The 25645-nt window shown below is 39.3% G+C and overlaps 1 protein-coding gene across 32 annotated transcripts in view; it reads right to left on the reverse strand.

Moving 5' to 3' along the window:
• ROBO2 (roundabout guidance receptor 2) overlaps positions 1 to 25645 on the reverse strand; it is a 1484585-nt gene that overhangs the window by 25950 nt on the left and 1432990 nt on the right. For 24 of the 32 annotated variants that reach the window (XM_065575614.1, XM_065575707.1, XM_065575633.1 and 21 more), the window contains 5 exons: positions 25093 to 25374; positions 24621 to 24746; positions 18569 to 18725; positions 8696 to 8956; positions 6043 to 6251 (listed from right to left, as the gene is read on the reverse strand). In XM_065575614.1, the coding sequence (XP_065431686.1) occupies positions 6043 to 6251; positions 8696 to 8956; positions 18569 to 18725; positions 24621 to 24746; positions 25093 to 25374 (1035 nt within the window). The remainder of the gene's footprint in view (positions 1 to 6042; positions 6252 to 8695; positions 8957 to 18568; positions 18726 to 24620; positions 24747 to 25092; positions 25375 to 25645) is intronic. The other 8 variants (XM_065575735.1, XM_065575671.1, XM_065575726.1 and 5 more) reach the window with 1 other exon arrangement.

Here is a 25645-nt window from a genome sequence, read left to right on the forward strand (position 1 = left end):
GCTTGCTCCTTCAACATGCTGAGCACTATGGCCCCAATGTGGCAAAGCACTTAGACCTAAGCTTTACAAAGGCATTTAGGTGCCTAAAGATGCAGATAGGTGCCTATTGGGATTTTCCAAAGGGCCCAGGTGCCGAATTCCCATTGGCCCTTTTTAAAATTCGGCTAGGCACCTATCTACATATTTTGGTGCCTAAATACCTTTAAAAACTGGCCCTTATGCACTGATCTAGCAAAGAATCCCTATTCAGTAAAGCACTTATAAGCACATGCTTAACTTTAAGCATTGAAGCCAACAGAACTTAAGTAAGTGCTTAAGTGCTTCCCCACCTTAAGCACATGCTTATCTTTAAACATGGGGATTATCCACATGCTTCAAGTTAAGTTCATGCTTAAGTACTCTGCTTGATCAGGGCCAGAGTGCCCAGTGCTTTTGCAGGATCTAATTCTATGAGCCTGAGCCTGCTTCCACTGAAGTGAATGGCAAAACGCTCATTGCCTACATTGTACAGGAGCAGCCCTTTACACTCCTAGGAGCACATCTGGCCCTTTACATTTATTTGTTAATACAAAGCATGATCATTGACTTTAGTGGGGTATCATGCAACAGTGGGAGGCTATGGCTATGCTGGGTAACAGAAAATCATGGGAAGTGCTGAATAGTGAATAAAAAAGTGCTCTATCTATCTATCTATCTATCTATCTACTCTGAAAATAAGACCTTGACATATCCTGTATATTATACAACAGTGATTTCCTCCCCTACCAAATATTGAAACTTATAAGTATGAAATGAAATTTGTATGATCTTAAAATTGTCTCTTGTGGCCAGGGAATCTTTAATAAAAGAATACAAGCCATTCATACAAGTTTGACACTTTATAGGTCCACACATAATCAAGGCAACTATAAACATTTAATGAAAAATGAATTTATGCCACTTAGCCAAATTTATTTGTGTTTTTATTTTCAATCTTTCTAGATGTTTTGGTTTCCATATTGCTGAAAGGCCCAACATTTTTTCTAATTTATTCAAGCTGTTAGAGAAGAAATGCACATAGAACATTAAGTAGTTGCTCAAATGTTGCCGAGCAGTAAAATACTATGATAAAGTGGCATCTTGCTGTGTCTCTACTACATCTTCAGCACTAAAATTAATTTATGATCAGTCATCAATTCATTTACATGTCATTTTATGCTAAATCCATCCTTGCTGATGAATGCGTATCCCCAGATCCATTAAGCTAGGATAAAGCCTATGCTTTATAGTATGACCCTGCTAATTGTTGTATTACCATTTTTATGAGATACAAAAACTAGCAGTTCCCTATTTTCTAAGCACATATTTAATCCATGAACCACATTCTTCCTATTAAATGCAATCTGCCTAACTGCCTATAAAATAAAATCTTTAGCAATATGTATCCCTGAGCAAATCAATACAAATATTGACCTCTGCCTTGGTAAAATATTGGTTAAGTAACTGATGTTGTATAATTTTCCAGAGTTATGACATTTGTGCTCAGACACACTGAATAAACAGCTTTTACCACATAGCTAACAAGCAGAGTGTTTGGGTTTTTTTTAAATTAGGTTGAAAATATGCAAAAGAAGGCTGTTATTTTCTCTGTGCTATACTTCTTGTTGGCATCTTTATTAGAATTTTAGATTATTTCAATTTTGTTACCCATGTGCAAGAATAGCTGTGTACTATTTTCAGTCATAAGAACATAAGAATGGCCATACTGTGTCAGACCAATGGTCCATCTAGCCCAGTATCCTGTCTCTGACAGTGGCCAGTGCCAGATGCTTCAAAGCAAATGTAGAGAACAGGGCAGTCATCAAGTGATCCATCCCCTGTCGTCCAGTCCCAGCATCTGGCAGTCAAAGGCCAAAGGACACCCAGAGCATGGGTCTTGGCTAATAGCCATTGATGGATGTACACTGTTTCACTTGAGCAAATGATGGGTTTGATTAAACTTCCATAAACCCTGTAGTTAACAGGGTTGCATCTACACTAAACTCTTTTCTCCTCAGCTTCCACATAAGTACAGATGCACTAATGGGGGGAATGACATGAACCATTATGTAGAATGGTCACTGATGTTAGAACACCTGGATGGTCTACCCCTGCCAAGAGCAGGTCTATCACAGATGTCAAAGGATGAAAGTTCTTAAAATGTCTGTACCTTATTTGTAACTAGAGTGCTCACTGTTTCTACACTGCTGGTGGCAAGGCTATGAAGTTTTAATGGGGTTGGTCAAGGCCTAGGAGATTTTCAATTGACTTCAATGAAAAGTGGATCAAATCCCATACAGTAATCTTAGACAATTAAGTCCTTATGTACTATTAAAGCAGAACAACAAGAATTCTGGTCAAAATTATGGCACAAAATTGCATCAAAAATACAAACATTACATTAAACCAATGCAATCCTGTCTCCCAAATTTCCCACTACCAATATTTCAATGAACCTGTTAAAAGAAAAGGAGACATAAATGATCAATTAACTGAAAGTTAAGAAAGCAGGAGTTCTATATCAGCTCAATATTTTTATGAAAACCAGCAACTTAATCGTCTAATAAACTATGGATGATTTAGATGCTGGGAAAAAACATCATAGCGTTAAAATAAGTCCTTCTTTCCATTTACTATTACTTAGAATTTTGCTGGAAACAAATTAACGCTTCAGCTTTTAGATTTATAAAATCATTATTCAAAAGTTTAAACAGAATTTTCCCACCTTGGGTTTCCTTTATAATACCTAGAGACCATTAAGATGTGTTTACTGTGAACTCCTCTTTCCCTCCCTCCCTTTTTTTTTTATACATGTCAGCATTTGCTCTCTCACCCACAAACAGGAAAGCTTAAACACATAGAGGAAAATCTCTGTCTGCATCCTCCATCAGCACTAACTAAATCAAGAGGGGCTGGGAAATAAAGACTTTTTGACAATGAGGGGACCCTACTATAATTTCTAAATCTAACATTTCCTAATTCAGTTGACATATGATCCTACTGACCCTAATAAAATAGCCTTTGGAAAAATATCCTGATGGTGACTTTCCATTTTGCGCCTCAACCTCAATCTTTTGGAATTGTATCGGATTTTCCATCTATCAAATTATATGGTATGATCAAAGTAATTCCTCCACTTTCAGATAAAAAGATCCACTACCACTGAGAGACCACTCAGAATGCACTAAAATCTGACGGCATCTCCAACAGCTCTGCTTAATCATGGTCTTGGATGTTATTAGGACTTTTCTAGCAACTTCTATTTTATAACTGCCACAATGGGAGACTTCCTGGGGAAACACCATCAATAAATTCCATCACTTAAACATGCCTCATGTCAGATGCATTTGGAAGTTGGAGTTCTGTTTCCACTGAACCAGTCTGCATAGCACAAAAATCTCCCCCTTAGTGGGTGCTGGATGTAAAACTAGTTGGCAGCCTCAGCAGAAAGCACAAGGATTGACTCTGCTATGAAGACCAAACTACCCTCTCACTCCTAGAGATGATATCTCCAGGTCAGTGCTGAGGCAGGCTGACCTCAGAGCAGTGCTTCTATCTTTGTTGTCTCTCTGTTCTGAGGCCTTCAGTATCTGGGGATGTGAGCCAATATTTTTCCATAAGTACTAACCTCACAGAAACACCTCTTTTTAACAATAAATGTTGGCTTCTGAGTTCTTAAGGACCAGGTACTATATTTTTGCTCAATTTTCTAAAATATTCAATAGCTTTAGAGAAATGAAACAACATTATAAAAGTCCCAGGAAATCGCCGTTCTAATGTATCTGAAGCCCTATGCAAATAATGAACTTGTATTTTAACTCATCAGTTATTTTGTTTGCAGGATATGGGGAGACCTCAGGAATGCCTAACATATCAAAGATAAGCAAATCAGGCAATTTGAGAAACCTTTGAAACAATGGGTTCTACATACTGTGCTTATTGCTGAACATCAAGCCTATGGGGGTTAATGGGATCATAAACATCTCAAAATATTATCCTTTGAAACATCCCCCACAAATATAATATGCACTCCCTCATGTGAAAATTATACTATTGCTAAGAGACTCAAATCCAAGAGAGAAAATGAAGGCTTTTATCGTATTTCCCCATACAGTCATCGAAGAAGGCAGAAGACAATTTGTTATCTAGATGCCTGAGATTTTGTAGATCATTTTACTAAACATATGTATTATTTATAGGTTATGAGGTAAAGCACAACTTCTTCCTGCAATATACAACTTCACAGACTGAGATTTTTAACACACCAATAATTAAGCAGTATTTCTATCTAGGAAAGCAGGTTTTATTTTTATTAATAAAAGCATCAATTGTAATGAACCCAGAAGTATGTTAACTGCAGCAGAAATGCACCTGTCCTTATTTCATTGACATTAGGTAAAGTAGGATACTAATAACAGTTGAAAATGTAAATGTGTGAAATGCTCATTTTCTGATATACAGATATACCAATATTGACATATTAATACACACTGAAGGGACAATATATAGTAAGCTGATTTTTTTTATTTAGTCCTGTATTATCACTGTAAAACCTTTGCTGCATTCCTAATGGAAAGCCATTAGTGAGATATGCAAAAATATGCAGAATTATAGCCTGAAGGAGCTTATGCTAGAAATTCAGGCAAAGTAGCTTACCATATTCGTGCACTAATAAGTCAGCCTTCTGAATTCAAAAATTTAAACTATAACTCTACAGCTTTCATTTGGATCTGGATTTCAAATCACAACACTAGAGCTACAGTTCTTAAATCTTAATTAGCTTGGCAAGCAGTCTGGCCCAGGGTAAGGGAAAAACCAGAAAGTGGGATAGAGCAGTACACTGTTTAATTCAACAAGGGAAGAAGAGGAAAATTATAGGTACTGATGCTTCATCACTGTCACAGTCCTGCCTCCATCAGTGGGAACTGCAATGTGTTTTCAGAGCTGCAATGTTTAGATAAGGGAGTAAAATTCTTAGAACTTGTAAGGCACAGAGAGGTGAGATAAAATTAAGTGGTGCTACATTAATATGTCCCCAGTGAGCAAGTGTACTGTGCAGGCATATCTAGAAATTAGTGCTTTCACATAAAGATCAATGACTGAAGAGACAAACAGTATTTTTAATGAGCTATGTAAGACCACGCACATTTGAGTCATCAGTAGAGCTAAATCATCATGGATGCAGTACGTTACGTACAGGTCCACCTTCAGTTTAAAGGAAAGTTTACTGATGCCTCAGAAAGGGTTCATAATGTTCATGTAAAAACAGCTTTTTCTCAGAAAACTCCATGGCTTTCTGTCTTTCTTTGACAGCAATTTTACTAATTCAGATTTGTTGGAATAGTTTAGCATGCATTTTCAGGCCTCTCTTTGTTGATCCCAGTTGTTACTTTTCTAGACATCCAAGGAATAAGAAACAGTGAAGGAAAAGGTGACAGAATAATTAAATATCTTCACTGAAAGGGAACAATTATTAAATACAGCAATATGAAGTGGGTATAAAATATATGTTTCACCTACATATATATTTTCTTCATTCTACAAATACATTTTGTGCTGATCTAGCCAAGTTTATTCTGAAAAGTCTTTTTACCTCCCTGTGTTCATCAGTGCATGCTTTTACACAGCCAAATATCTAGAAACATTTTAAGATAACATTTACTTTTTATGCTGCTCCCAATATACAAAATACAGTATATCGTTTCAAAGTTAAGGGCTTCCCCCCCACACCCTTTTTATGTAATAGACTTGCTTCCCCAACAGTCTGAACTTTTCATGAAAGACAGGATATAATTGAGTTTTCTTTCATGTCTTTAAAGCTTTTTAAAATTCATGAATTTTCTTATCATTTTGCAGCAAAGCAAAAGTATTTTCAAATCCTTCTTTAACTTTAGTGTTTAATATTAACATATTTTAAATATCACAGAAATAGAATGGAATACATTTTTGCTTAAAAGGTATTTGATTTATGATGTATTTTAATATTACAAACATATTGGTTCACTCTTAAATGTGTTCGGTTACCTGTCACAGAGCTGTCTAGATTGTCCATACTGGATCCTGGAGTATGCTCTAGACCTCTTAGTGGCCTAGTGATTTCTATAGCTTCTTCTTCAATATCATCCTCATCATCATCTGGAATGTCTGTTTCCAAATCTGAAATAAGGGTTCCAGCTACATATCCAAGTGGTGGAACTGGGGCCAGAGGAGGTTGAGTATTGCTTTGGATGTGCCTATACAAACAGATAAACAGAAATGCTGTTGGGCTGAGCGGAAGACATTGGTCTGCTGGGCCAATGAGAAAAGAGACAAATCTTCCAGTATACCCTGAATGTATTTACAAAATTGTTTGTAAGTTATTTACCCAAGAAGAGGTGACTCAGATATCTATCTCAGGTACGTATATGGTACCTATTATCATAGTATCTGAGTGCTATCTTTTAATGTATTTCTCCTTACTACAACCTCAGTGATGTGGAGAATTGCTATTACCCCCATATTACAGATGGAAAACTGAGGCACAGAGAGAATTTGTGAGTTGCCCAAAGTCACATAGGAAGTCTATGGCAGAGCAGGATCACTTGGGTTCCAGGCTAGTGCCCAAACTGTTAGAACATCCTTCCTCTCAATAGAAGCCAAAAGCTTTCAAATTCAACTTGTACTGCAGGAAGAGGACATTTTTCCCACCCAAACTAGATGTTATTACATGGAATTCAGCCTGAAGACCAGGCAGTGTTCTCCAGGAGAATAGTTTTCTGGTAGCATGGATTGTATCTCATCTTCAGCACGCATGTATTTAGTTTGCCCAACTAGAACTAATTTAACTAGAGCACAATGAGGTCATTATTGTGGCCCTTCACAACACTGATTTTGAAATCTGTGGATCCTAACAATGTGGATCCTAACTCTGCAGCAACTCTAATAAGGGGAGCAGGATTCAGTCTCTTAGCTGTGAGCTGCTTTCTTGAGCAATCTGTTTGAGTGGGCGCTGTGACAGGCAAGTAGGGGGTTCTCCGAAGCCAGTTATGACTTTGCTTGACAGTTTGCAATCTGTAAAGTGGATCCTTATTCATGATTGGTCAGCATGGTAGAAAGCCCAGAATGTTGGTCTTCTTATTGTCAAAGAAATAGATCCCACAGTGAACTGGATAGGGAGGCTAGGACTTGGAACATTTTACTTGCACCAGCAGCAGGCCACATTGTGTCATCTCACTGCAGTTGAACAGGGCTATGTAAAGCAGGTGTGGTCACCGGGTAGCAACATTCCAAAATGGCCTCCCTACCCCTTATTTGGAAGTTGAGAAGGGCACTTACTGAGCAATTTTGCCTGCCTGCTGGTATAAAAGGGCTTTAGGTGGCAAGAGAGAATTAACTTTGGTTAGTGTATATGAATTATTGGTATTATGTATATTTATACAAGTGTGTTTTTATAATCTAAAATCAGGTGGATAGCCCTCCCCAGAAAAGCATGATGAGATTCACAGTGTCATCTGACACCAAAATGGCACCTGCAGTTTGCAGGCCATTGGAAGCATAACACCTGCAAATTACAGCCTTCACAGGCAGGGCACACATTTGTATGCTGGCTCAAATCAGATACTGGAATGGGCCAGGATTAGCTGCTGCCTCAGATTTGGGCCAGTCCCCTGGGCAGGCTAAGGCCTATACTAGGCACTGTGGCACTGCAGTAGGGCCTAATTACCTTGTGGATTGAATGCAGCTTGCAAATGAGCCTAGAGGCTTCCAAGAGAAAACAGCTGGATTTGATTTGGCATGGATTGTCTACCTGTCTGTTCTATTTACGATAGCAAATGTTGAATATAGTTGTGACCTTTGTTTGCCAATGAAGCATGTCTGCTTCTTCACTGGTGGAGTGTCATTCAGCAACTAGTTGTACTTTATCTTCTGAGATTCTCAGGCTCTTTTTTTATTTTCTCTAGATGGAAAAGTTTTAAAAGGACAACTACTACTTAGGGGACAACTAGAAAGCAACTGGCCTTCAGTTCTTGTCTTGTGCAGCTGAAAAGTTCTTTTTTAGTCCCTGAAGAGATTGCTTCTAATGTTTGTTTTATAGTGAAAATGTTACAGTGATATTTGCTTCTTCTTCCTTTGAATAAGCAAAAAACATTCTAACAGACTAGATCCAGTCTGTGTAATTTAACAACTTTCTTCCTGCTGTTTCTATTATCTTCTTATTAAAATTAGAGGTGCTATTTCAACATACTATCAAAACTCTTAGCTGTGTGGATACTTCAGTCTCATGTAAATGTGAATGAAGCTAATTGTCCAGAAAAATAATGGTTGTATTGATACTGAAGCTGACTGACCTGAAGTTTAAACAGTGATTTAGAGTCTCGTTATTTCCAAAGTCCTGAAAAATTCAATTTATTTGCTATCCTGAAGTATGTGGATAAAAGTTACCTGTTGATGTGGTTAATCAATTGGCATATACCAGCATTCCAGATGAATATCGTGTTTAGATGTATTTTTAACACAAATTTAATACAATACCTATTTTTAGGTTCCATTTTCATACCATAGAGACACTCTTTTTAATATATATGTTTTTTCAATTAACAGTTTCAGTTGTTGTGTAGTAAAAAGGATTTTGGCACTGGATACTGTATTATTACAGTATCATTTTCTAAAATTACATGTGTCTAACTCAAACATTTACCATGTTTGCTTTGCTATGTCAAACTGGTAGGCCCTGGTTAATTCATCAAGGTGGGCTTGAAGCATTGGCTGCATCTCCTCTCGTGGAGAAGGTGTGAGAGTTGCAGTGGACTGTTGCCCAAAGGAGATTGCTGGTGAGGAGGCCACCCCTCGGACAGGTGGTGTAGGCACTCTGTCATCATCTTCTTCAAGCTCATCCTCCAGGCCCTGATGTAAGTACGTCTGAACCGGTAAAGGAGGACACCAACCATCACTGTCATATCTGAAATCAAGATCATGTAAATTTAGTATCAACCAAAACTAACCTCTTCTCTAAAGGGAAAGACAGGCATCTTTATTATTACTATTTATTATTCACATTACCATAGAGCCCTAGTTATAGGCTAGAGCCCATTGTGCTAGGTGTTGTACAAACTCAGAAAAGGTGACTTTTGAGGAGGGATTTGAAGGTGGATAATGAGGTTGCTGTGTAGATGTTTATGGGACATGCCTACCCTGACATGTAGTTTGAGTCTTAATTATTATTTTAAATATAAGTAAGGCAATAATTGCTGAAATTTGTCACATTGGTTTTGTTTCTTTGTTCCTTTGGCTCATAATAGCTAAGCAATTTGAACAAAATTTTCTACAACAAATCACATGTCCTTTATCATGTTTTTTAATATTAATCAGATAACATTACCTCACAATTACCAAAGGAAATGAACTAACTCACTTTCTGGACTATTAAACTAAGAGAATGAATTAAAGATTTACCTGCATCTAGACATGAAAACCCAGACTGCTGATTAAAAGACAGTGAATAAACTCAAATATTTAGGCATAGCATTTTCGTACTTCCACCTTCCTTCTAACAAGCATATGTTAGATCTCTTCTTGCATCCCCAAAGCAGTGACCATACCAAGAGAGGTTTGGAAGATTTGTTGTTACCATTATTCCACACATAACCCGATCATTACTCCCACACAGTCGGTAAATTAACCGTAACTGGAAAGGCAAGCAGCCTTTTCACATGCTGTTCTATAGCCTGCTCCACTCCACACTACCCTAATATAGCCCAGATGTAGGGGTGAGGGAGGGTGGTTGGCACAGGAGATGTCTATTCTGGTGTGATGTAAACAAAAATCTCTACCTTGAGGAAATTCTCAGCTGGACACTTAGGATATGTCTACACTGGGTTTTAAAACCCCTGGCAGCAAGTCTCAGTGCCTGGGTCTACAAACTCAGGCTCATGCTACAGCATTAAAAATGGCAGTGTAGAGCTCAGGCTGGAGCTGCCATGGGATTTAGAGTACAGTGTGGACATACTCTTAGGGCCATATTTTAAAAAGGATATTTAGGCACGCAGCAGGATTTTCAATAGTGCCTAGATGCCCAGCTCCCATTGGAGCTGGGTACCTAGGTGTTTCTGAAACTTCCAGTAGGTGCTTATCTGCATCTTTAGGCATCTAAATACTTTTTAAAATTTTGCCCTTCGGTCCACATTCCACCCCCTTTTTGCTGCATGCTCATTACAAAGGAGCCAGAAATACTAGTGTTCGTTAATACATTATTACATCTTTGGCTTTCCGTGCACTATATGTAGTGAATTCAAAAGTTATGGTTTCCACAAAGATTGTAAACTGCGTACATTGCCTTTCTGTATTTTATGCAACCTAGAAAAAGTATTAAATGCATACAACAGCAACACACCCAATTCAACCCAAGCACAATGGGAGGTTATATATACATGATAAATTACAGAGCCATCTGATAAATTGCATTTATCATGCACCTGGGCCTCTCTGCCAGCACCTCACCTACTAATTAATCTCCGTTGGGACTGCTTAGATGACATTCTAAATTTCTAAATATCTTCAACACAGTTGCCACAAATTTAAAAAAAAATGCCAAAAAATATTTCCTTCTTTCATTCTTCTCATATAAGGAATTCTCAGCTAGAATTACGTTGGTCTGAGAGTAATACTCAGTCCTGGCCCAAAGAAAAGTTTAGGGTCTAATATATTGTGACTCAACAAGGCTAGAAACTGAAGTTGTATTTTCCATTCCAATAAAGCTATTGTTTCTAGTCCTGACATATCATGAGAGAGAGAACATTAAAGTTACATTATGGACAGAAAAGCTATTTTACCCAATATTTAGAGACTTCTAAAATGAATGAAAGTACAATTTCCCTCTCCCTGTGTAGAAGTCTATACAGTTTAGATACATAATTGTTAAAAGAGCTTGACTTTACAGACAGAAGTTTGGTGGAAAGGATCATGTAATTAAAGACAATATCATATATGCACAGGCAAACTTAATCCTAACCTTTGAATGATTGCTTTTGAAACCTTAATGTTCTTTTAAAATGTTTTATGTAATGTAACATGTACGGAATACCTGATGGAGTGATATAGTATCAGGGCATTGCTAGCACTTATCTGTGATGACCTTCACAGCTAACTCATTTAATCTGATATACCTTGCTTAGTTTTTGGAGCTGATGAAACTGTAGCACAGTAAATATTGTTAACATCCATTTTTCTGAGTAAAATACAATTTTACACTTTCATAGTAGCTATCTATAAAATATGAGTGTTTAATATCACCAGGGATTTCTGGCAATGATTCCACAGAAATTCACTCATAGTCCATGTCTGAAACTTGTCCTGGAAAACCCAAAATCTGTATGTTCCCATTACTGTTGTCACTTTATAGTCTTATGTTTTTTAATCTATTTATATTTGGCTGTTAACGAACTAATATATACTCCATTGACATGTTGCCTTCTCCTTACAATATGAATTAGATAAGATAAACAATGTGATAGATTGGTCTTTATACCGCAGCTTTGTTATAATAAACAATCTTTCAAGCAAGGAAGGTCCCTTTCTTCAGGAGTTGTCCAAAAGGATGTATTTGAACTAAAAGAGTATCATATTATTACCTTCATTACTTTTTCCTCAAGAAGCAATATGATTAACAATTACATTAATATCACAACTAATTAATTTTTCCTTTTTATTTCTCGTTAGGAATAATCAATAGCAATAATTAAACGTGTCTTATAACTACCTGTCTGCATGAAAGGTTTCATTACTGGGGTTGGGTGGAATGATGTATATTATTAATGATAAAATTAAACACTGAAAAAAATACTAAAAATAAAAGGTAATAATAATTAAACAATCAATGTTCAATACAGCCACTATCCAGATTATTAACTAAAACAAGGAGAAAAATACAGTTTCTTGAGAAGAGGAATTGGGAGGGTGCTTGACTGACAATAGCTCAGGGAAAGGAGAGAAGGTACAAAGGGCATGTGGGGGAACTATGAAAAGTTAGGGAAGACAAAAGGGAATGGAGATGGTGTAAGCGGAAGATCAGGAAAGAGAGCTGGAAATATCCACACACATTGACTTTCTGAATATCCTACCCAACAGCCCACGCCATACAAAAGTCTGCTTTAATTTGGAGATGATGTCTCCTCCCTCAATTGAGAGAATAGGACAGATTCTTTAGCTCATCCAGCATAGCTGAGGCAAAAGGAAAGGCTGGGGGGCAGCCACAGGTAGTCAGTTGAAACTATTTTATAATCCTTAGCCACTCAACTCCAGTGCAAGTTGGAGCCACACAGGAACAGCACTAAGTTAGGTCACTGGAGAATATGGCATCATGGAGCTCTGCTATGCCACACTGGTTCCTCACCCCATTCCTCTATCCATTTCTGTGGCAGGTGCCTGGCACAGCAGGTGGCAATCATCTCCATGATCAGGGAGTTCCCCTGTACAGGGGGAATTCTCCACTGGCTATCTTTGGCCATTTTAAGGCCATTTGTGCGAAGTGCCTTAGTGGCACAAAATGGTCTTAGTGACCTGGAGAATTTGGCCCAATATATCCATCTTATGTTACAAGGGTTTGGGGAGAGCATGGGACTGATTTTAGGCCCTTGTACACATCTGGAGAACAGTAAAGAGCTAAGAGTTTGGCTAGATGCCCATGACCATTGTTCTTGGTTGCAGACATCACAACAGTTAGTTCTGGACTGGATTACTATAATGCACTTCATCTGATGCTACGCTTCAAAACAATCTGGAAACTTAATCTGGTGCACAAGGTTGCTGCCTGCTAATTTAATGACGAGGCTAATGTAGATTGTAATATACCTGTGCTTCACAGGCTGCTGCCTACGTATAGGTCTCCAGGTGTAATTTAATGTGTTAACTTTGATGTATAAAATCCTTTGCAATTGAGTTTAGTTAGGATGCTCACGGTAAGAGTCCATAAATGGAAACTCAGGGATTAGGGAAAGGAGAGGGTTGGAAGTTGAACATTCTCCAGGACACTGTCCTGCTGGTATAAGTTTGTTCATCTTCAGATCACATTGCAAGGCCTGTCAGAATGGATTCAGTTTTCCTGTGCAACATGGTTATTTCCAAATATGTGATTTTAAAAGTTAAAATGTAATGTTATGGTGGGTATTTATGTTAGAAATCAAACGAATTACGATGAATAAAAATATATAAATAAAAATCTAAGCAACTTTTTTCCAACATGTCAATATTAAAGCTGACATAGGAAATACAATCTTGATTTTTCACTTTCATTTGACTTTAGAGGTTGAAAGAAAAAAGATCCAAAAGGCCAAAAATGTACTGGCTAGATCCTCAGCTGGTATAAATCAGCGTAACTCTACTAATTTAAGTGGAGCTGTGTCTATTTCTTCCAGCTGCAGATCTGGTCTATACATTTAATTTAATTTTTTTTTTGGTCATTTTGATGTATTTTAGAAAGTCTGGTTGCCATTACTATCAATGTGACATTATAAGTAACTGAAAAGTGTAATTTGAAAGATAAACACAGCAAAAACTGAGCCTGAATTGTGTGCAACTTGGAAGTGTGTTATCAATATCCCTGATTACTCTACCCTTAAATAACACTGGTCTACAATTTTTAAGAAGTCGTCTGCTTCAGAGATAAAATGTGCTATTTATTATGTATTTTGATGTGCTGAATTCAAATATGACAATTAAAACAACTGATTGGCTACTGTTTCTAAGGTATTTAAGTTTTTACATTTTATGTCTATGTATATTGTGTAGATAGTAGAGTTTTAATCATAAATTGTAAACCTAGGTCTTTTCATGTGTTTATGGTTGCTTTACATGATAATATTTCACCTGCCTGTTTATGTAACACTTTAAAAATCAGCAAAAGGGTTATATAAATAAAATGTATTATGAAACAAAAGGCAAAAAACTATTATGTACATAGTTTAGTCCTATTCAGTGTCTACTCGGCGCTTCTTGGCTTGTCTCTTGTATTCATTAAATGGAGCATCTCTTGTCACTGTCCAGCAATAGTCTGCAAGCATTGATGGGCTCCATTTGCCCGATAGCGTTTCTCCATTGTTGCAATGTCCTGGTGAAATCGCTCGCCGTGCTCGTCGCTCACTGCTCCGCAGTTCGGTGGAAAAAAATCTAGATGAGAGTGCAAAAAATGTATCTTTAGTGACATGTTGCAACCAAGGCTTTTGTATGCCTTGAGGAGGTTTTCCACCAACAACCTGTAGTTGTCTGCCTTGTTGTTTCCGAGAATATTTATTGCCACTAACTGGAAGGCTTTCCATGCCGTCTTTTCCTTGCCACGCAGTGCATGGTCAAATGCATCATCTCGAAGAAGTTCACGAATCTGAGGAAAAACAAAGACACCTTCCTTTATCTTAGCTTCACTTAACCTTGGAAATTTTCCATGGAGGTACTTGAAAGCTGCTTGTGTTTTGTCAATGGCCTTGACAAAGTTCTTCATCAGACCCAGCTTGATGTGTAAGGGTGGTAAGAAAATCTTCCTTGATTCAACAAGTGGGGGATGCTGCACACTTTTCCTCCCAGGCTCCAATGACTGTTGGAGTGGCCAATCTTTCTTGATGTAGTGGGAATCTCTTGCACGACTATTCCATTCGCAGCGAAAACAGCAGTACTTTGTGTATCCAGTCTGCAGACCAAGCAAGAGAGCAACAACCTTCAAATCGCCACAAAGCTGCCACTGATGTTGGTCATAGTTTATGCACCTCAAAAGTTGTTTCATGTTGTCATAGGTTTCCTTCATATGGACTGCATGACCAACTGGAATTGATGGCAAAACATTGCCATTGTGCAGTAAAACAGCTTTAAGACTCGTCTTCGATGAATCAATGAACAGTCTCCACTCATCTGGATCATGAATGATGTTGAGGGCTGCCATCCCACCATCGATGTTGTTGCAGGCTACAAGATCACCTTCCATGAAGAAGAATGGCACAAGATCCTTTTGACGGTCACGGAACATGGAAACCCTAACATCATCTGCCAGGAGATTCCACTACTGTAGTCTGGAGCCCAACAGCTCTGCCTTACTCTTGGGTAGTCCAAATCCCTGACAAGGTCATTCAGTTCACCTTGTGTTATGAGGTGTGGTTCAGAGGAGGAGGATGGGAAAAAATGTGGGTCCTGTGACATTGATGGTTCAGGACCAGAAGTTTCATCCTCTTCCTCTTCCTCGTCTGACTCAAGTTAGAATGATTCTGATGCATCAGGAACCGGCAGTTCTTCTCCGTGGGGTACTGGGCGTATAGCTGATGGAATGTTTGGATAATGCACAGTCCACTTTTTCTTCTTTGACACACCTTTCCCAACTGGAGGCACCATGCAGAAGTAACATGCTGGTATGATCTGTTGGCTCTCTCCAAATCATTGGCACTGCAAAAGGCATAGATTTCCTTTTCCTATTCAACCACTGGTGAAGATTTGTTGCACAAGTGTTGCAGCATATGTGTGGGGCCCACCTCTTGTCCTGATCTCCAATTTTGCAGCCAAAATAAAGGTGATAGGCTTTCTTAACCATAGTGGTTATACTGTGCTTTTGTGATGCAAAAGTCACTTCACCACAAACATAGCAGAAGTTATCTGCACTGTTCACACAAGTACAAGGCATCTCTGCTCACTTTGGCTAAACAGAAATGTGTCCCTTTGCAAAATCAAACACTGACAAATAAGAGAGCACGACACTGTATGATTTCTAGAGCGGATATAGGGCAATTTGTTCAGCAGAGTGATGTAAGCTTCGTTATGATTGCATCATCCATGACTTCTAGGAATAACATGATGCAATTCATAGCATGTATGACGCAATACCAGCTTCAGATTGCATCATTCATTGTTTTGCCTAAAAAGCAAGTACTGTCCAAACCCAGTCATAGATTTATTCATAGATCCAGTCAAAGATGTATTTTAGTCATTTCTGGTTTAAATTGAGATCCCTTCCCTTTATAACTCACTTATCCTCTGCCATTCCCAAGTCAAGGGTCGTATATACTGACCCAATAGCATATCTTGAAAACTAGAGCCAATCAACAATTTTAAGCATCATTTTCGTTCTCAGTGACCCAGAATTAGTAAAGTTTGACTACATTTATTTCAGAAGCATTTTGGCTGTAGAGCAGTGTAACCAGTGTTGTTTTGGTGACTAATATAATTTCTTCCATCTAGATAACAGATATTTTATGCAACTAAGAAGTCAAGCTCTGTGTCACAAAGGTTTTCTCTAGATGGTACTTCAATTCACTTGTCCTATTTATCAGTTTGTCATCTTTAAAGAAGATGGAAGTGGTTTGCCTATTATTGCGGAATTAATTTAGTTAAATATTAGCACACATTGATTTTAAAAAAATAATTAAAACACCAAGCTGATCTAGAGAATTATTATTATTTATCATATCTTAAATTTGTATAGTAGTCTATTAAAGTAGATTACATTTTTGGAAAAAAATCCTTAAATATAGACAGTACTTTGAAATCCAAAATATATATAGGAAATAGAGCTGCATGAAATTTGGGGTAAAAACTTTTTCCCTGAAAAATGCATTTTTAGGTTGACTGAAATGTTTAAAGAATTTCGGTTGAATTGACCAAATTTGTTTGGCTGGAAAATATCTTTGAATAGCTCTAGTAAGGAGTATTACTGATTCTGGCATGCTTACTCAGACTGAATAGAATCTTACTCTGGAAGTCATCCCATAAATTCATGGAGCTGGATACTATTCAATGTGAAGAAGGGTAGCAGAACCTGGCTTAAAGGCAATATTTTAGATTTATTTGATCACCTACATTTTGGTATTTTGGAAGGAGGGTGGTTTAAAGGGACATGTAGATCTTTGTAAGCATGATAGAGATTAACTAACAGTATACTGTTTATGCCAGATTGTGGGGGGAAACATAAGCATGGATCTGAGCCTTTGCTCATTTTCTGAAAGGAACCATATCAAAACTTTTGTGCCCATATCAAAATAGTGTAAATAACATTTCTTTCCATTTCAGTAACTAACCATTTTTTTCCTTTCCCATGACATTCTAATAGGCTCCAGCTCCTGCAAAACATATTAATCTCCGGTAGACTCCTTTTCCACCCACCTATCTGGAATTCACTGATTGCACTGCCCCAGCCTGCTCTGTGTAAAAGTGTGGCGGGGGGCTGCACACACAGGGCTACCCCTTTTAAACTCTTCCACCTATCTGGTTCCCAGGGGATGAGTCAGTGTCGCCACGCTTGCCCCTTGCCCCTTTTGCAGCAGTTTTCCTCTCCACCCCCACCCCAGCCATAAAGCACTGTTCCCTTTATTCAGCCAGCCAGACAACTCCCACATCCCCCTCTAAAGGTGCAGAGTCCATTTCTGGACTTAGGGGGCACAGCTCTGTGGCAGTCTCTCTATTAGGCCACAGTCACATCCATATTCAGTATTCCTATTCTGAGTTACATAACCCAGAATATGGCAATGCGAATTCTTCTTTTGGGACTAGTACCCTAGAGAGAAGGGTCCAGAACAGTTTTGCCACACAATAAGAGGTTGTATCAATAATAAGTGTTGACTAAAGATGCTGGTGGTAGAGATCAGTGTGTGGGGAAAAAAAGGGGAACAGGTAGGAAGGAAAATTAAGGAAATGTGTTGGACAGTCAGAGAAAAGAAAAACTGTGAGGTGAGAAAGAAAAATATGAAGCTGATGGTGCTCCATTGACTTCCACAAGCTCCACCTGAGATGAATTTGACCATTTCCATCTGTTTTCCTACATTTGTTATAATTTATTTTTTGTTATATTGTGATTGTTCTCCTCAAAAATGTTAAATACATCAGTTATGAAAACAAATCACAGGGTTGTTTCTTTACATAAAATGTCCACTCCCATTTAAAAAATGTTTGTGGCATGCTTTTCTGTCCCTGGGAATGAGTTTTAGCAATCCAAAGAGGTTTAACGTGTCAAGATGCATGTTTAAACTCCGGAAACTCACACATATAGCATGTCTATAACTTGAGCTCCTTTTTCAGTTCTGCAAGTTGAGTATCATCGACTGGCAGGTCTTCTAAAATTATTCCATTTTGGGGTCTTTTAGATGATTAATCTGTTGCCAGACTTTAGAAAAGTCGAAAAGCCAGATTCTGCTGCCCTTCCTCTGCAAGAAGCCCAATTGACTTCAGTGGAGCTACTTGCAGAGTAAGGTACTACTTCGCATGAGTAAGGGCAGCAGAATCAGCTCTAAATTATTATGAAGCAAGGTTATACTTGGTGCCCTTTTGAGACACTCTGAAGAGAATCTATGAGACTTGATCATGTAACCATTACTCATGGAAGCAGAGACCCTGGACTTCATTAAGACAATTTACATGATGAAGGTTGCAGGATAAGGCCCTTATTTCACAGAGATGGTATATTTTCTACCAAACAATAAGCAATATAATAACTGGGAATGCGTTGCCATGGCTTGCAGACAGTCTAAGAAAAGGATGTTTTATTCACACTAAGACAAAATTGACTGTGAAAAAGAACTACTGATTGTGTCAAAAGAAGAAAAGGCCTCACCCTGCTTCTTGCTGGTCCTCTCCATAGTGCTCTAGCTCTGTGCCTGGTAGCGGCTGCACAGGAGGAGGTGGTAGAGGAACATTGGCCCAGTTAGACCCATTATTTTTCTGGGGCTTGGAAGTATTTTTGTTTTTCTTCTTTTTTCCTCCTTTCCCACCTGCAAAATCAACAAACGTTACAGAAATATAATGGAAAAAAATATGTTGGCTTTGTACACTTTGGAAGAATTCTGATTCCAGATGGCATATCCAAAAAAAGAAGATGTATTTATATCTTAGCAACATCAGCATCGACATGCTAAGGTTGTTTTAAGGTTCTAAATAATAATAAGATGAAATGGGAAAATATTCTACATAATTGCTGAAAATTGCTTCTTTTAAAAATCTGAACCCCATAAAACCTCATCACAATGGTGCATAAACTGAATAAGGTAGAAACATAGTTTTTCTTTATCAAAAATATATGTATTGATTTATTCATGTGTGCTTTAAGCCTCCATGCATTCATTGTTGGAAAAAATAATAGACCACAGCATATTCTTTCAAATGTCAGATTTCAGTGTATTTATAAGACTGTTTTGCATAATCTCTTTCTGTGGAAAACAGAGAGGTTAAGGACACAACCTAAAACTTTGCCATTAGAGTCAATTTCTTTCAGACAGAATGACAAGCATGGTTGTCAAAACGTAAAGGTAAAAGTAATTGAGTTTCTGCTGAAACGGTATTACCAAGTTCAATTAAAAAAAAGTATCAATGAGCCTTTCAAAATGTTTTAGGAGAGTATGCTTCACATGGCTTATTTTGTAGAAAGCATGCAAATAGCTTGTGGACAATGGGCACTACAATTGGATGTGCAATTCAGAACTGGGAAGATGCAGTTGGAAATGAGGTGGGTAATATTCCTTGCTTTTCTCCCTCTTTTTCCCCTTTTTGTTCCTTGTCTTGTACCCTCTTTCATCCACGCTTTCCTTTGCTCTTTTCAATCTTTTTGTGCTACTTCCATTTGAATCACTCCTTGTTCGGTGGAAACCAATCCGTTTCTACACATCTCTTCTTTACTTCCTCCTTCCTCTCTACCCTTTTTCTTTCCTTTGTCCTCTCTTTATAGTACAACCTCAAAGATACGAACACCAGAGATAGGGACTGACCAGTCAACCGGACACCATGGGGAACCGAAAATAAGCTATCAGGCAGCAGCAGAGACAAAAACAAACAAACCAGCAAATACAGTGCTGTACTGTATTGCATCTTAAAGGGAGGTACCCTCACCCCCTATTCATCACAATGCGGAGCAGCCACTTATAGGTTGGAGGTGGTAAATGTTGTTTTTCCCTCCCTCTCCCGCTCACCCCTGTCTGGGAGGGGAACAAGCTTGCAAGCTCAGAGCCTGGGAAAGAAACTTCCTGAGCTGTTACTGAAACATGGCTTGGAGTGCAAGCTGCTGGAGCTGGAGCCCGAGCTCCTGCCTGCACGCTGACCTCTGGAGGAGCAGCTCAGTTTTAAAGGGCTACAGCCTGCTCCGTGCACCCATTGACACTGTCGTGCCCTAGGTTGCCTCACTCATCACCCTTTCAGCCAGGGAGCTACAACCAGCTGCCTGCTCCCACTCCCACTCGCCAGGCAGCCACTGCAGAGCTGTGATCCCCACTCCGAGCAGTCCGTCCTGAGGAGCATCCCATAACGGCTTGTCAGAGTCATGAACATTTCAGAGTTACAGACAACGTCCATTCCTGAGGTGTCCGTAACTCTGAGGTTCTTCTGTATTTTATTCTCTCTTTTCCTATGGCAAATGCAATTTTGGGAGGTAGGGCATGTACAAAAGAGATGGTTGTTCCAATCCCCCTGTCATTCCATCCCCCCCCCATCCCATGCCACTCTGTTGTCTGATGTTCCCGTTCCTATGAGATTACAAGAGAGGTAAATCAGTCATCACTCAAGCCTTTTGTCTCCTGTACCTGCACTGGGTGAGATGCAACCAACAGCATGGCAAGATTTCCATGCACCTGGCAGAGCCAAAAAACAACAACCCTCTATGTTCTGATCAGTCCTACTCAGAGTGAATTTTCTAGGACTGGTGTGTCAGCATCCTCCCTTGGAACATCAACTATTACTTGTCATCCTTAAACTGGGGGGTTTTCAGGGGGCAATTCAGGGGCTAGATAATGTGGGGGTGTCAGTCTGTCAGTGGAGGTGGATTAAAGATTGTCATAATAGTCTACCAAACAACCCGAATAGTGTTTCATCAATGTGTAATCAGCAGCATCCATCCGAGAAGCCTACAACACAGCTGAAGCCATCAGCATTTCTAGGCCCATCATTAAAATATTTCCCACACATATTTGCCACCACCCCAAATCAACAAAATTTCAGATAGCTCCTCTGAATCCTAGCCAAGAGGAGGAGTGGCAATGACCATGACTAAGATAAATAAAGTCACGATATATTTTGCTATCGCAGCGCAAAGAGAAGATGCAAGCTAGTCTTCAACCACTTGGAAAAACCTGTGGTTATTGTGGAAGTCATGAGATCCTGAGCAAAACCCAGAAGCACCAACCAGAACAGTAAGTCTATATGATTCCAGTACTGGATTCTTCAAGTAGTCAGTCATCTTGTGGAGGAATCCAGGGGAGTAATAATTCCCAGGTTAGTTTCTTGATTCTACAGGAAAAAGTTAAGTGGACCAACCCACATGAGTTCATATTTGGGATGAAGCATCTCCTACAGCAAAGACTAGCTTCAGAAAGCACAGCCTAATCCAGCCTGTCCATTCTACTCTCATGTTATGCTGATCTGAGTATGCAGTTAGGCAAATACCAGCCAAAATAGGGTCAAAGGTCACAATACCACAAGCAAGACAGGATTTCTAAGCCATGATTGAACTGTAGGTGGTGCTGCCAACCATGCATCAAGCGTGCTTGTCTCATCCCAGCAATATGAGCAGAAAACCAGCAAGGGGCATAATGATAGAGGCAGGGTGAGTGCAGCTCAGGTACACCAGAACTTTTCACTTGTGAGGGACAACAGCCCCTTTTGATAGCTAAGGAGTGGAGAGGCAGTAGAGACTGCCACAGCAATCGGGCTGCTTCTTTATACTGAAGTGCTCAGTCACCTCGTCCCTCTCCTGCAGGCTGCCAAGCTGGGGTTCATTTCACCCCAGCTGGAGGGACACTGCAGCTGAGACTCCCCATTGTAGCTAGCTCATTTCTGTGCCTTCTCTGCCAGGGTTCCTCCTCTTCTCTCTGGGAGGGTCTGAGAGCTGGTAAGAGGTAGGAGTCTGGTAGAGCTGGATGGGATCTGAGCTGGTTAGAAGGAGTTTTAGCTATGAGACTGGCACAGCAGTCTCTTTTCTTCTTCCCCTCTTTGGAGACAGATTAGGACGAACTTTCAAAGGAAGGGGAAAGTGTAGGAAAGGAAGACTTTGGAGAATCTTAGTGGGGGGGGGTAGGAAGGAAAATGGGGTAGCAGCATCCTGGAGCAGCTTAAGGAAAAAGGAACTTCCAGGGAATAGATTAAATGCATCCTTGGGAAGGGGAGGATAGAAATGAGGCTGGAGGGACATGGAACCTTGCAAGGACAGGAGATGGACATAAACTGGGACACCTGAGGCACCTTAGAGAAAAGGGGAACCAGTAAAAGGGGTAACTTGGGGAAGGCAGTGGGGACAAGTAAAAGGAAGAGCTTGGGAGAGGCAGATATAAGGTGCACAATAGGGAGGAAGGAATCTGTGGAAGACAAGAACAAGGAAGGAAGTTGGGGCAAGGAAAGGCAGGGGAGACCTTGAACATTGAGGATAGGCATGGTGTGTGTGTGACCCTAATAACATAGCAGTGCAAGAGGTTCATTGTGGTGTAACAAGCAGGCTCCTGGAATCAGATTTGCTGAGTCAGAGCTGCTTAACACACAGGCACTCTCAGTGCAGGCTTGTATGCCAACTGGCAGCCTCCAGCCAAGGATGAAGCAAAGCATTTTGAGGCACTCAGGGTTACAGGGCAGGTAATGACACAACCCCTCATCAGTCTGGATTGCACCCCAGAATGTGATGGGGATCCCGGGAAAGTGGGCACCTTGGACACAAGTACAAGAAGAGGACCTTGGGCAAGGAGAGCTGGGGAGTGTGGGATGCTGTGACAGCTGGACCTTGGGGAGAAATGACAAGTACTGGGAGACCTTGAGGATACTGGGAAGGGGAGGCAGAAACTTGGGGGACTGTTTGAGAGGAGAGATTTGGGAAGAGGGGGACAAAATTCTAGGCAAGTCCTTTGGGGGAGAGAGATCTGGGAGAAGAAAAGAGATTAGTGAGATAAAAGCCGGGGACCTGGATAGCAAACTAAAGGGGCATACATGCAGGGAGGGAAGACTTGAATGATTTTGAGAAGAGACAAGGAACTTCAAGAAATGAATGGAGGACAGAATGGGAAATAAGGAGAGAAATACAAGGTTGGTGGGAAAAAGTAGGGGAGGGAGAGAAATAATATGAGGCTTTGAGGAGAATATGACTTGTATGGAGAAAGGGAGGATGTTTGGGGAGAGAGAAGGAGAGTGTGGGGAGGGAACTTGTATTACTGTGATCCTTGTGGATATGGGCCACGTGGTTCTTTGTGGAAAGGGATTTGTCCTCTCCTCATTCTTTATAAGCAAAAGTACTCCAGTGCCTGATCACAGGAACAGAGAACTAGAATGTAATGTCTAGTCTATGTTTGAATATTGTTCCTTACAAGTCTTATTTCTCCATGCCAGTCAGGCCAGAAATTCAAAGGTCTCTTTACCTTGAATTTCAGTGATTCTACAATCAAATATTTGAATGAATCCAGCCCTTGAACAGAATCTGCCAGTTGGACTGATTTCAGTACCAACAACACATCTAAAAGCTTTATACTGTCTTCTGATACCTAGCACATACTGACTCATATCTCGGCATAGAAATGTCTGCACTTGAAAATATGCATGGAGAGGAGCTAATTTTCTAAGATACGTGTCAATGCATCTCAGATTAGAGAGCAAGTACAAACATGTAAAATACCACAGTCTCTTTTTGCCAACACAATAAGCTTATTTCCCCATCTAACTAGAATCAGTTATTGTTTCCCGTAAAATGTGAGAATACTTTTGGCTACTTAAATTACAGGCCAACAGTTATATCTGTATGAGCTCAACATTTATTTTGAATCATCATTAAAACTGACCTACAGAAACCATTTCTAAAGTTGATCTGTATTGTTATGGTTGCTTCAGTTTATAACAGAATTTCAAAGGTTCAGAAAAAATATGTACCTTTAGTTAAAATCCCTGGAACTCTTTCCTTTTGTGCTTAAATGTAATGACATACTTTCACTTTAAGTGCAAGTTTTTGGGTTTTGTTTTTACTTTAAAAATGGCATAATTTTACAATAATACTATTTTAACAAAGTCAAAATTAAAGAGTATTTATAAAGAAACAACATTCATTGTTGTTCAGTGAAAATGTGTTATGTTTCCAATATAGCATGCAGCACACATATACTATTTACATTATGTTTGTATGCAGACTTGAAACAATTTTTGAAATACCAACCATCTTGAGGATTTGTATGGACCTGAGAATTTTGCTGTTTCTGGTGGCTCGGTTTATATAAAATTTATAACCTGGCTCACAGGAGTTGGGATCCAATAATGATTCAACAAAAATATTAACCTCTTCATGAGGCTCAACAGAGATAATCTGTACTGTAAAGTGAAGACTGATTTGAGAATAAATTCAATATTGTATTAGAAGGGTGAGAATGTTACAAAGTAAGATTTCCAATCATACTGAAAGATACAAAGTCTAGAAAGATTTTCCTATTATCTCTAAATAGGTTTCTTGTGTAGCCTGGACAAATAAGATGTTTTTTTTGTAAAAGCATGTTTTTATAGACTACAATGACATGTTCAGTGAAGTCTAAATGGACAGACACAACATTTAACTGTAAATTGTGATTGAAGTAATCTCTCTTTCATGGTTATAATCAGGACCACAGAGCAAGCTGCTTACAAACACAAATACTTCTCTTTACACACATTGTAACGAAACCAACCTGAGAGGCTGCCACTTCTTTCTGAGCTGTTGTGAGAGCTGGTGGTGCTGAAATCCTGTGACTGGTTGTGTGGCATTCTATTAGACAATCCCTCAGCCAATCGGTAGTCAGGGATGTAAAGTAAGGCTAAGGGTTAAAGGGCAAAGGTCATAGTGGCATTATGTGATTAGTTTACAGCATAAGCACATGCAGAACATGCAGTTAGCAAGTCAGAAGCAGATGTGGTGGGACTGTGGGAAATGTTTTACCTAGCCTGTCCTAATGGAAATACAGATGGGCTGCAGATTATGGTTAGACAAAGAGGACTAAAGCACAGAACAATTTATTTTGAGATGGTGTAAAAAACAGTATGCATGCAAGGTGCATGTTATTAGTTAAGGTAAATATGAATAATAAATCAAACTACAATTTTCTAATTCATGCACAGAAGATCCAGTATAAACAGACTCAGGAAAATAAAAGCAGGAATCACCGTTGTTGCCTTTGCTTTGGTCTGGCAGAGAGTAACCGAATCCCATGAGGTCAGTTTTTTGCTGAATTGAGCTTTTCCACTGAGGATCAGGTAAGTCGACTGCCAACTCATGGATGCTGTTGGAATGCAGAATCTGCGTGGTGGCATATGGTGTAGCTTGTGTGATTTGGCTGGAACTGTTGTAACTAGTTTTGGTGGTGAAGTCAATGCTGCTGTAAATGGCTCCATCAGAAAGCATAGTGGCAGTTTTATCCCCTTGGCCTGGCACTGGTGGCAGCACATCTGTGGTGAGCACAGGGAAATGGAACAAATCAGTGACGCACAGGAAGCCTGAAACTATCAAGGTTTAAGATGAAAAATAAATGTGTCATTCTGCACGTTTGCATTTCAGCTGAGACAGGGTCCATGAGCCAACGAAGGGAAGATGATGTACAACCATTGCCAAGCTATCAGCATCTGTGACAGGCCTACCACTTGTCCTTCACGTTTCACTGCCTAAAACCATCTTTTTTCTTCCATACCTTCAACTGTGAAAGTGAAGTTTGGAATATTT

The sequence above is a fragment of the Chrysemys picta genome, chromosome 1, assembly GCF_011386835.1.
Source record: "Chrysemys picta bellii isolate R12L10 chromosome 1, ASM1138683v2, whole genome shotgun sequence".
Lineage (NCBI taxonomy): Eukaryota > Metazoa > Chordata > Testudines > Emydidae > Chrysemys > Chrysemys picta.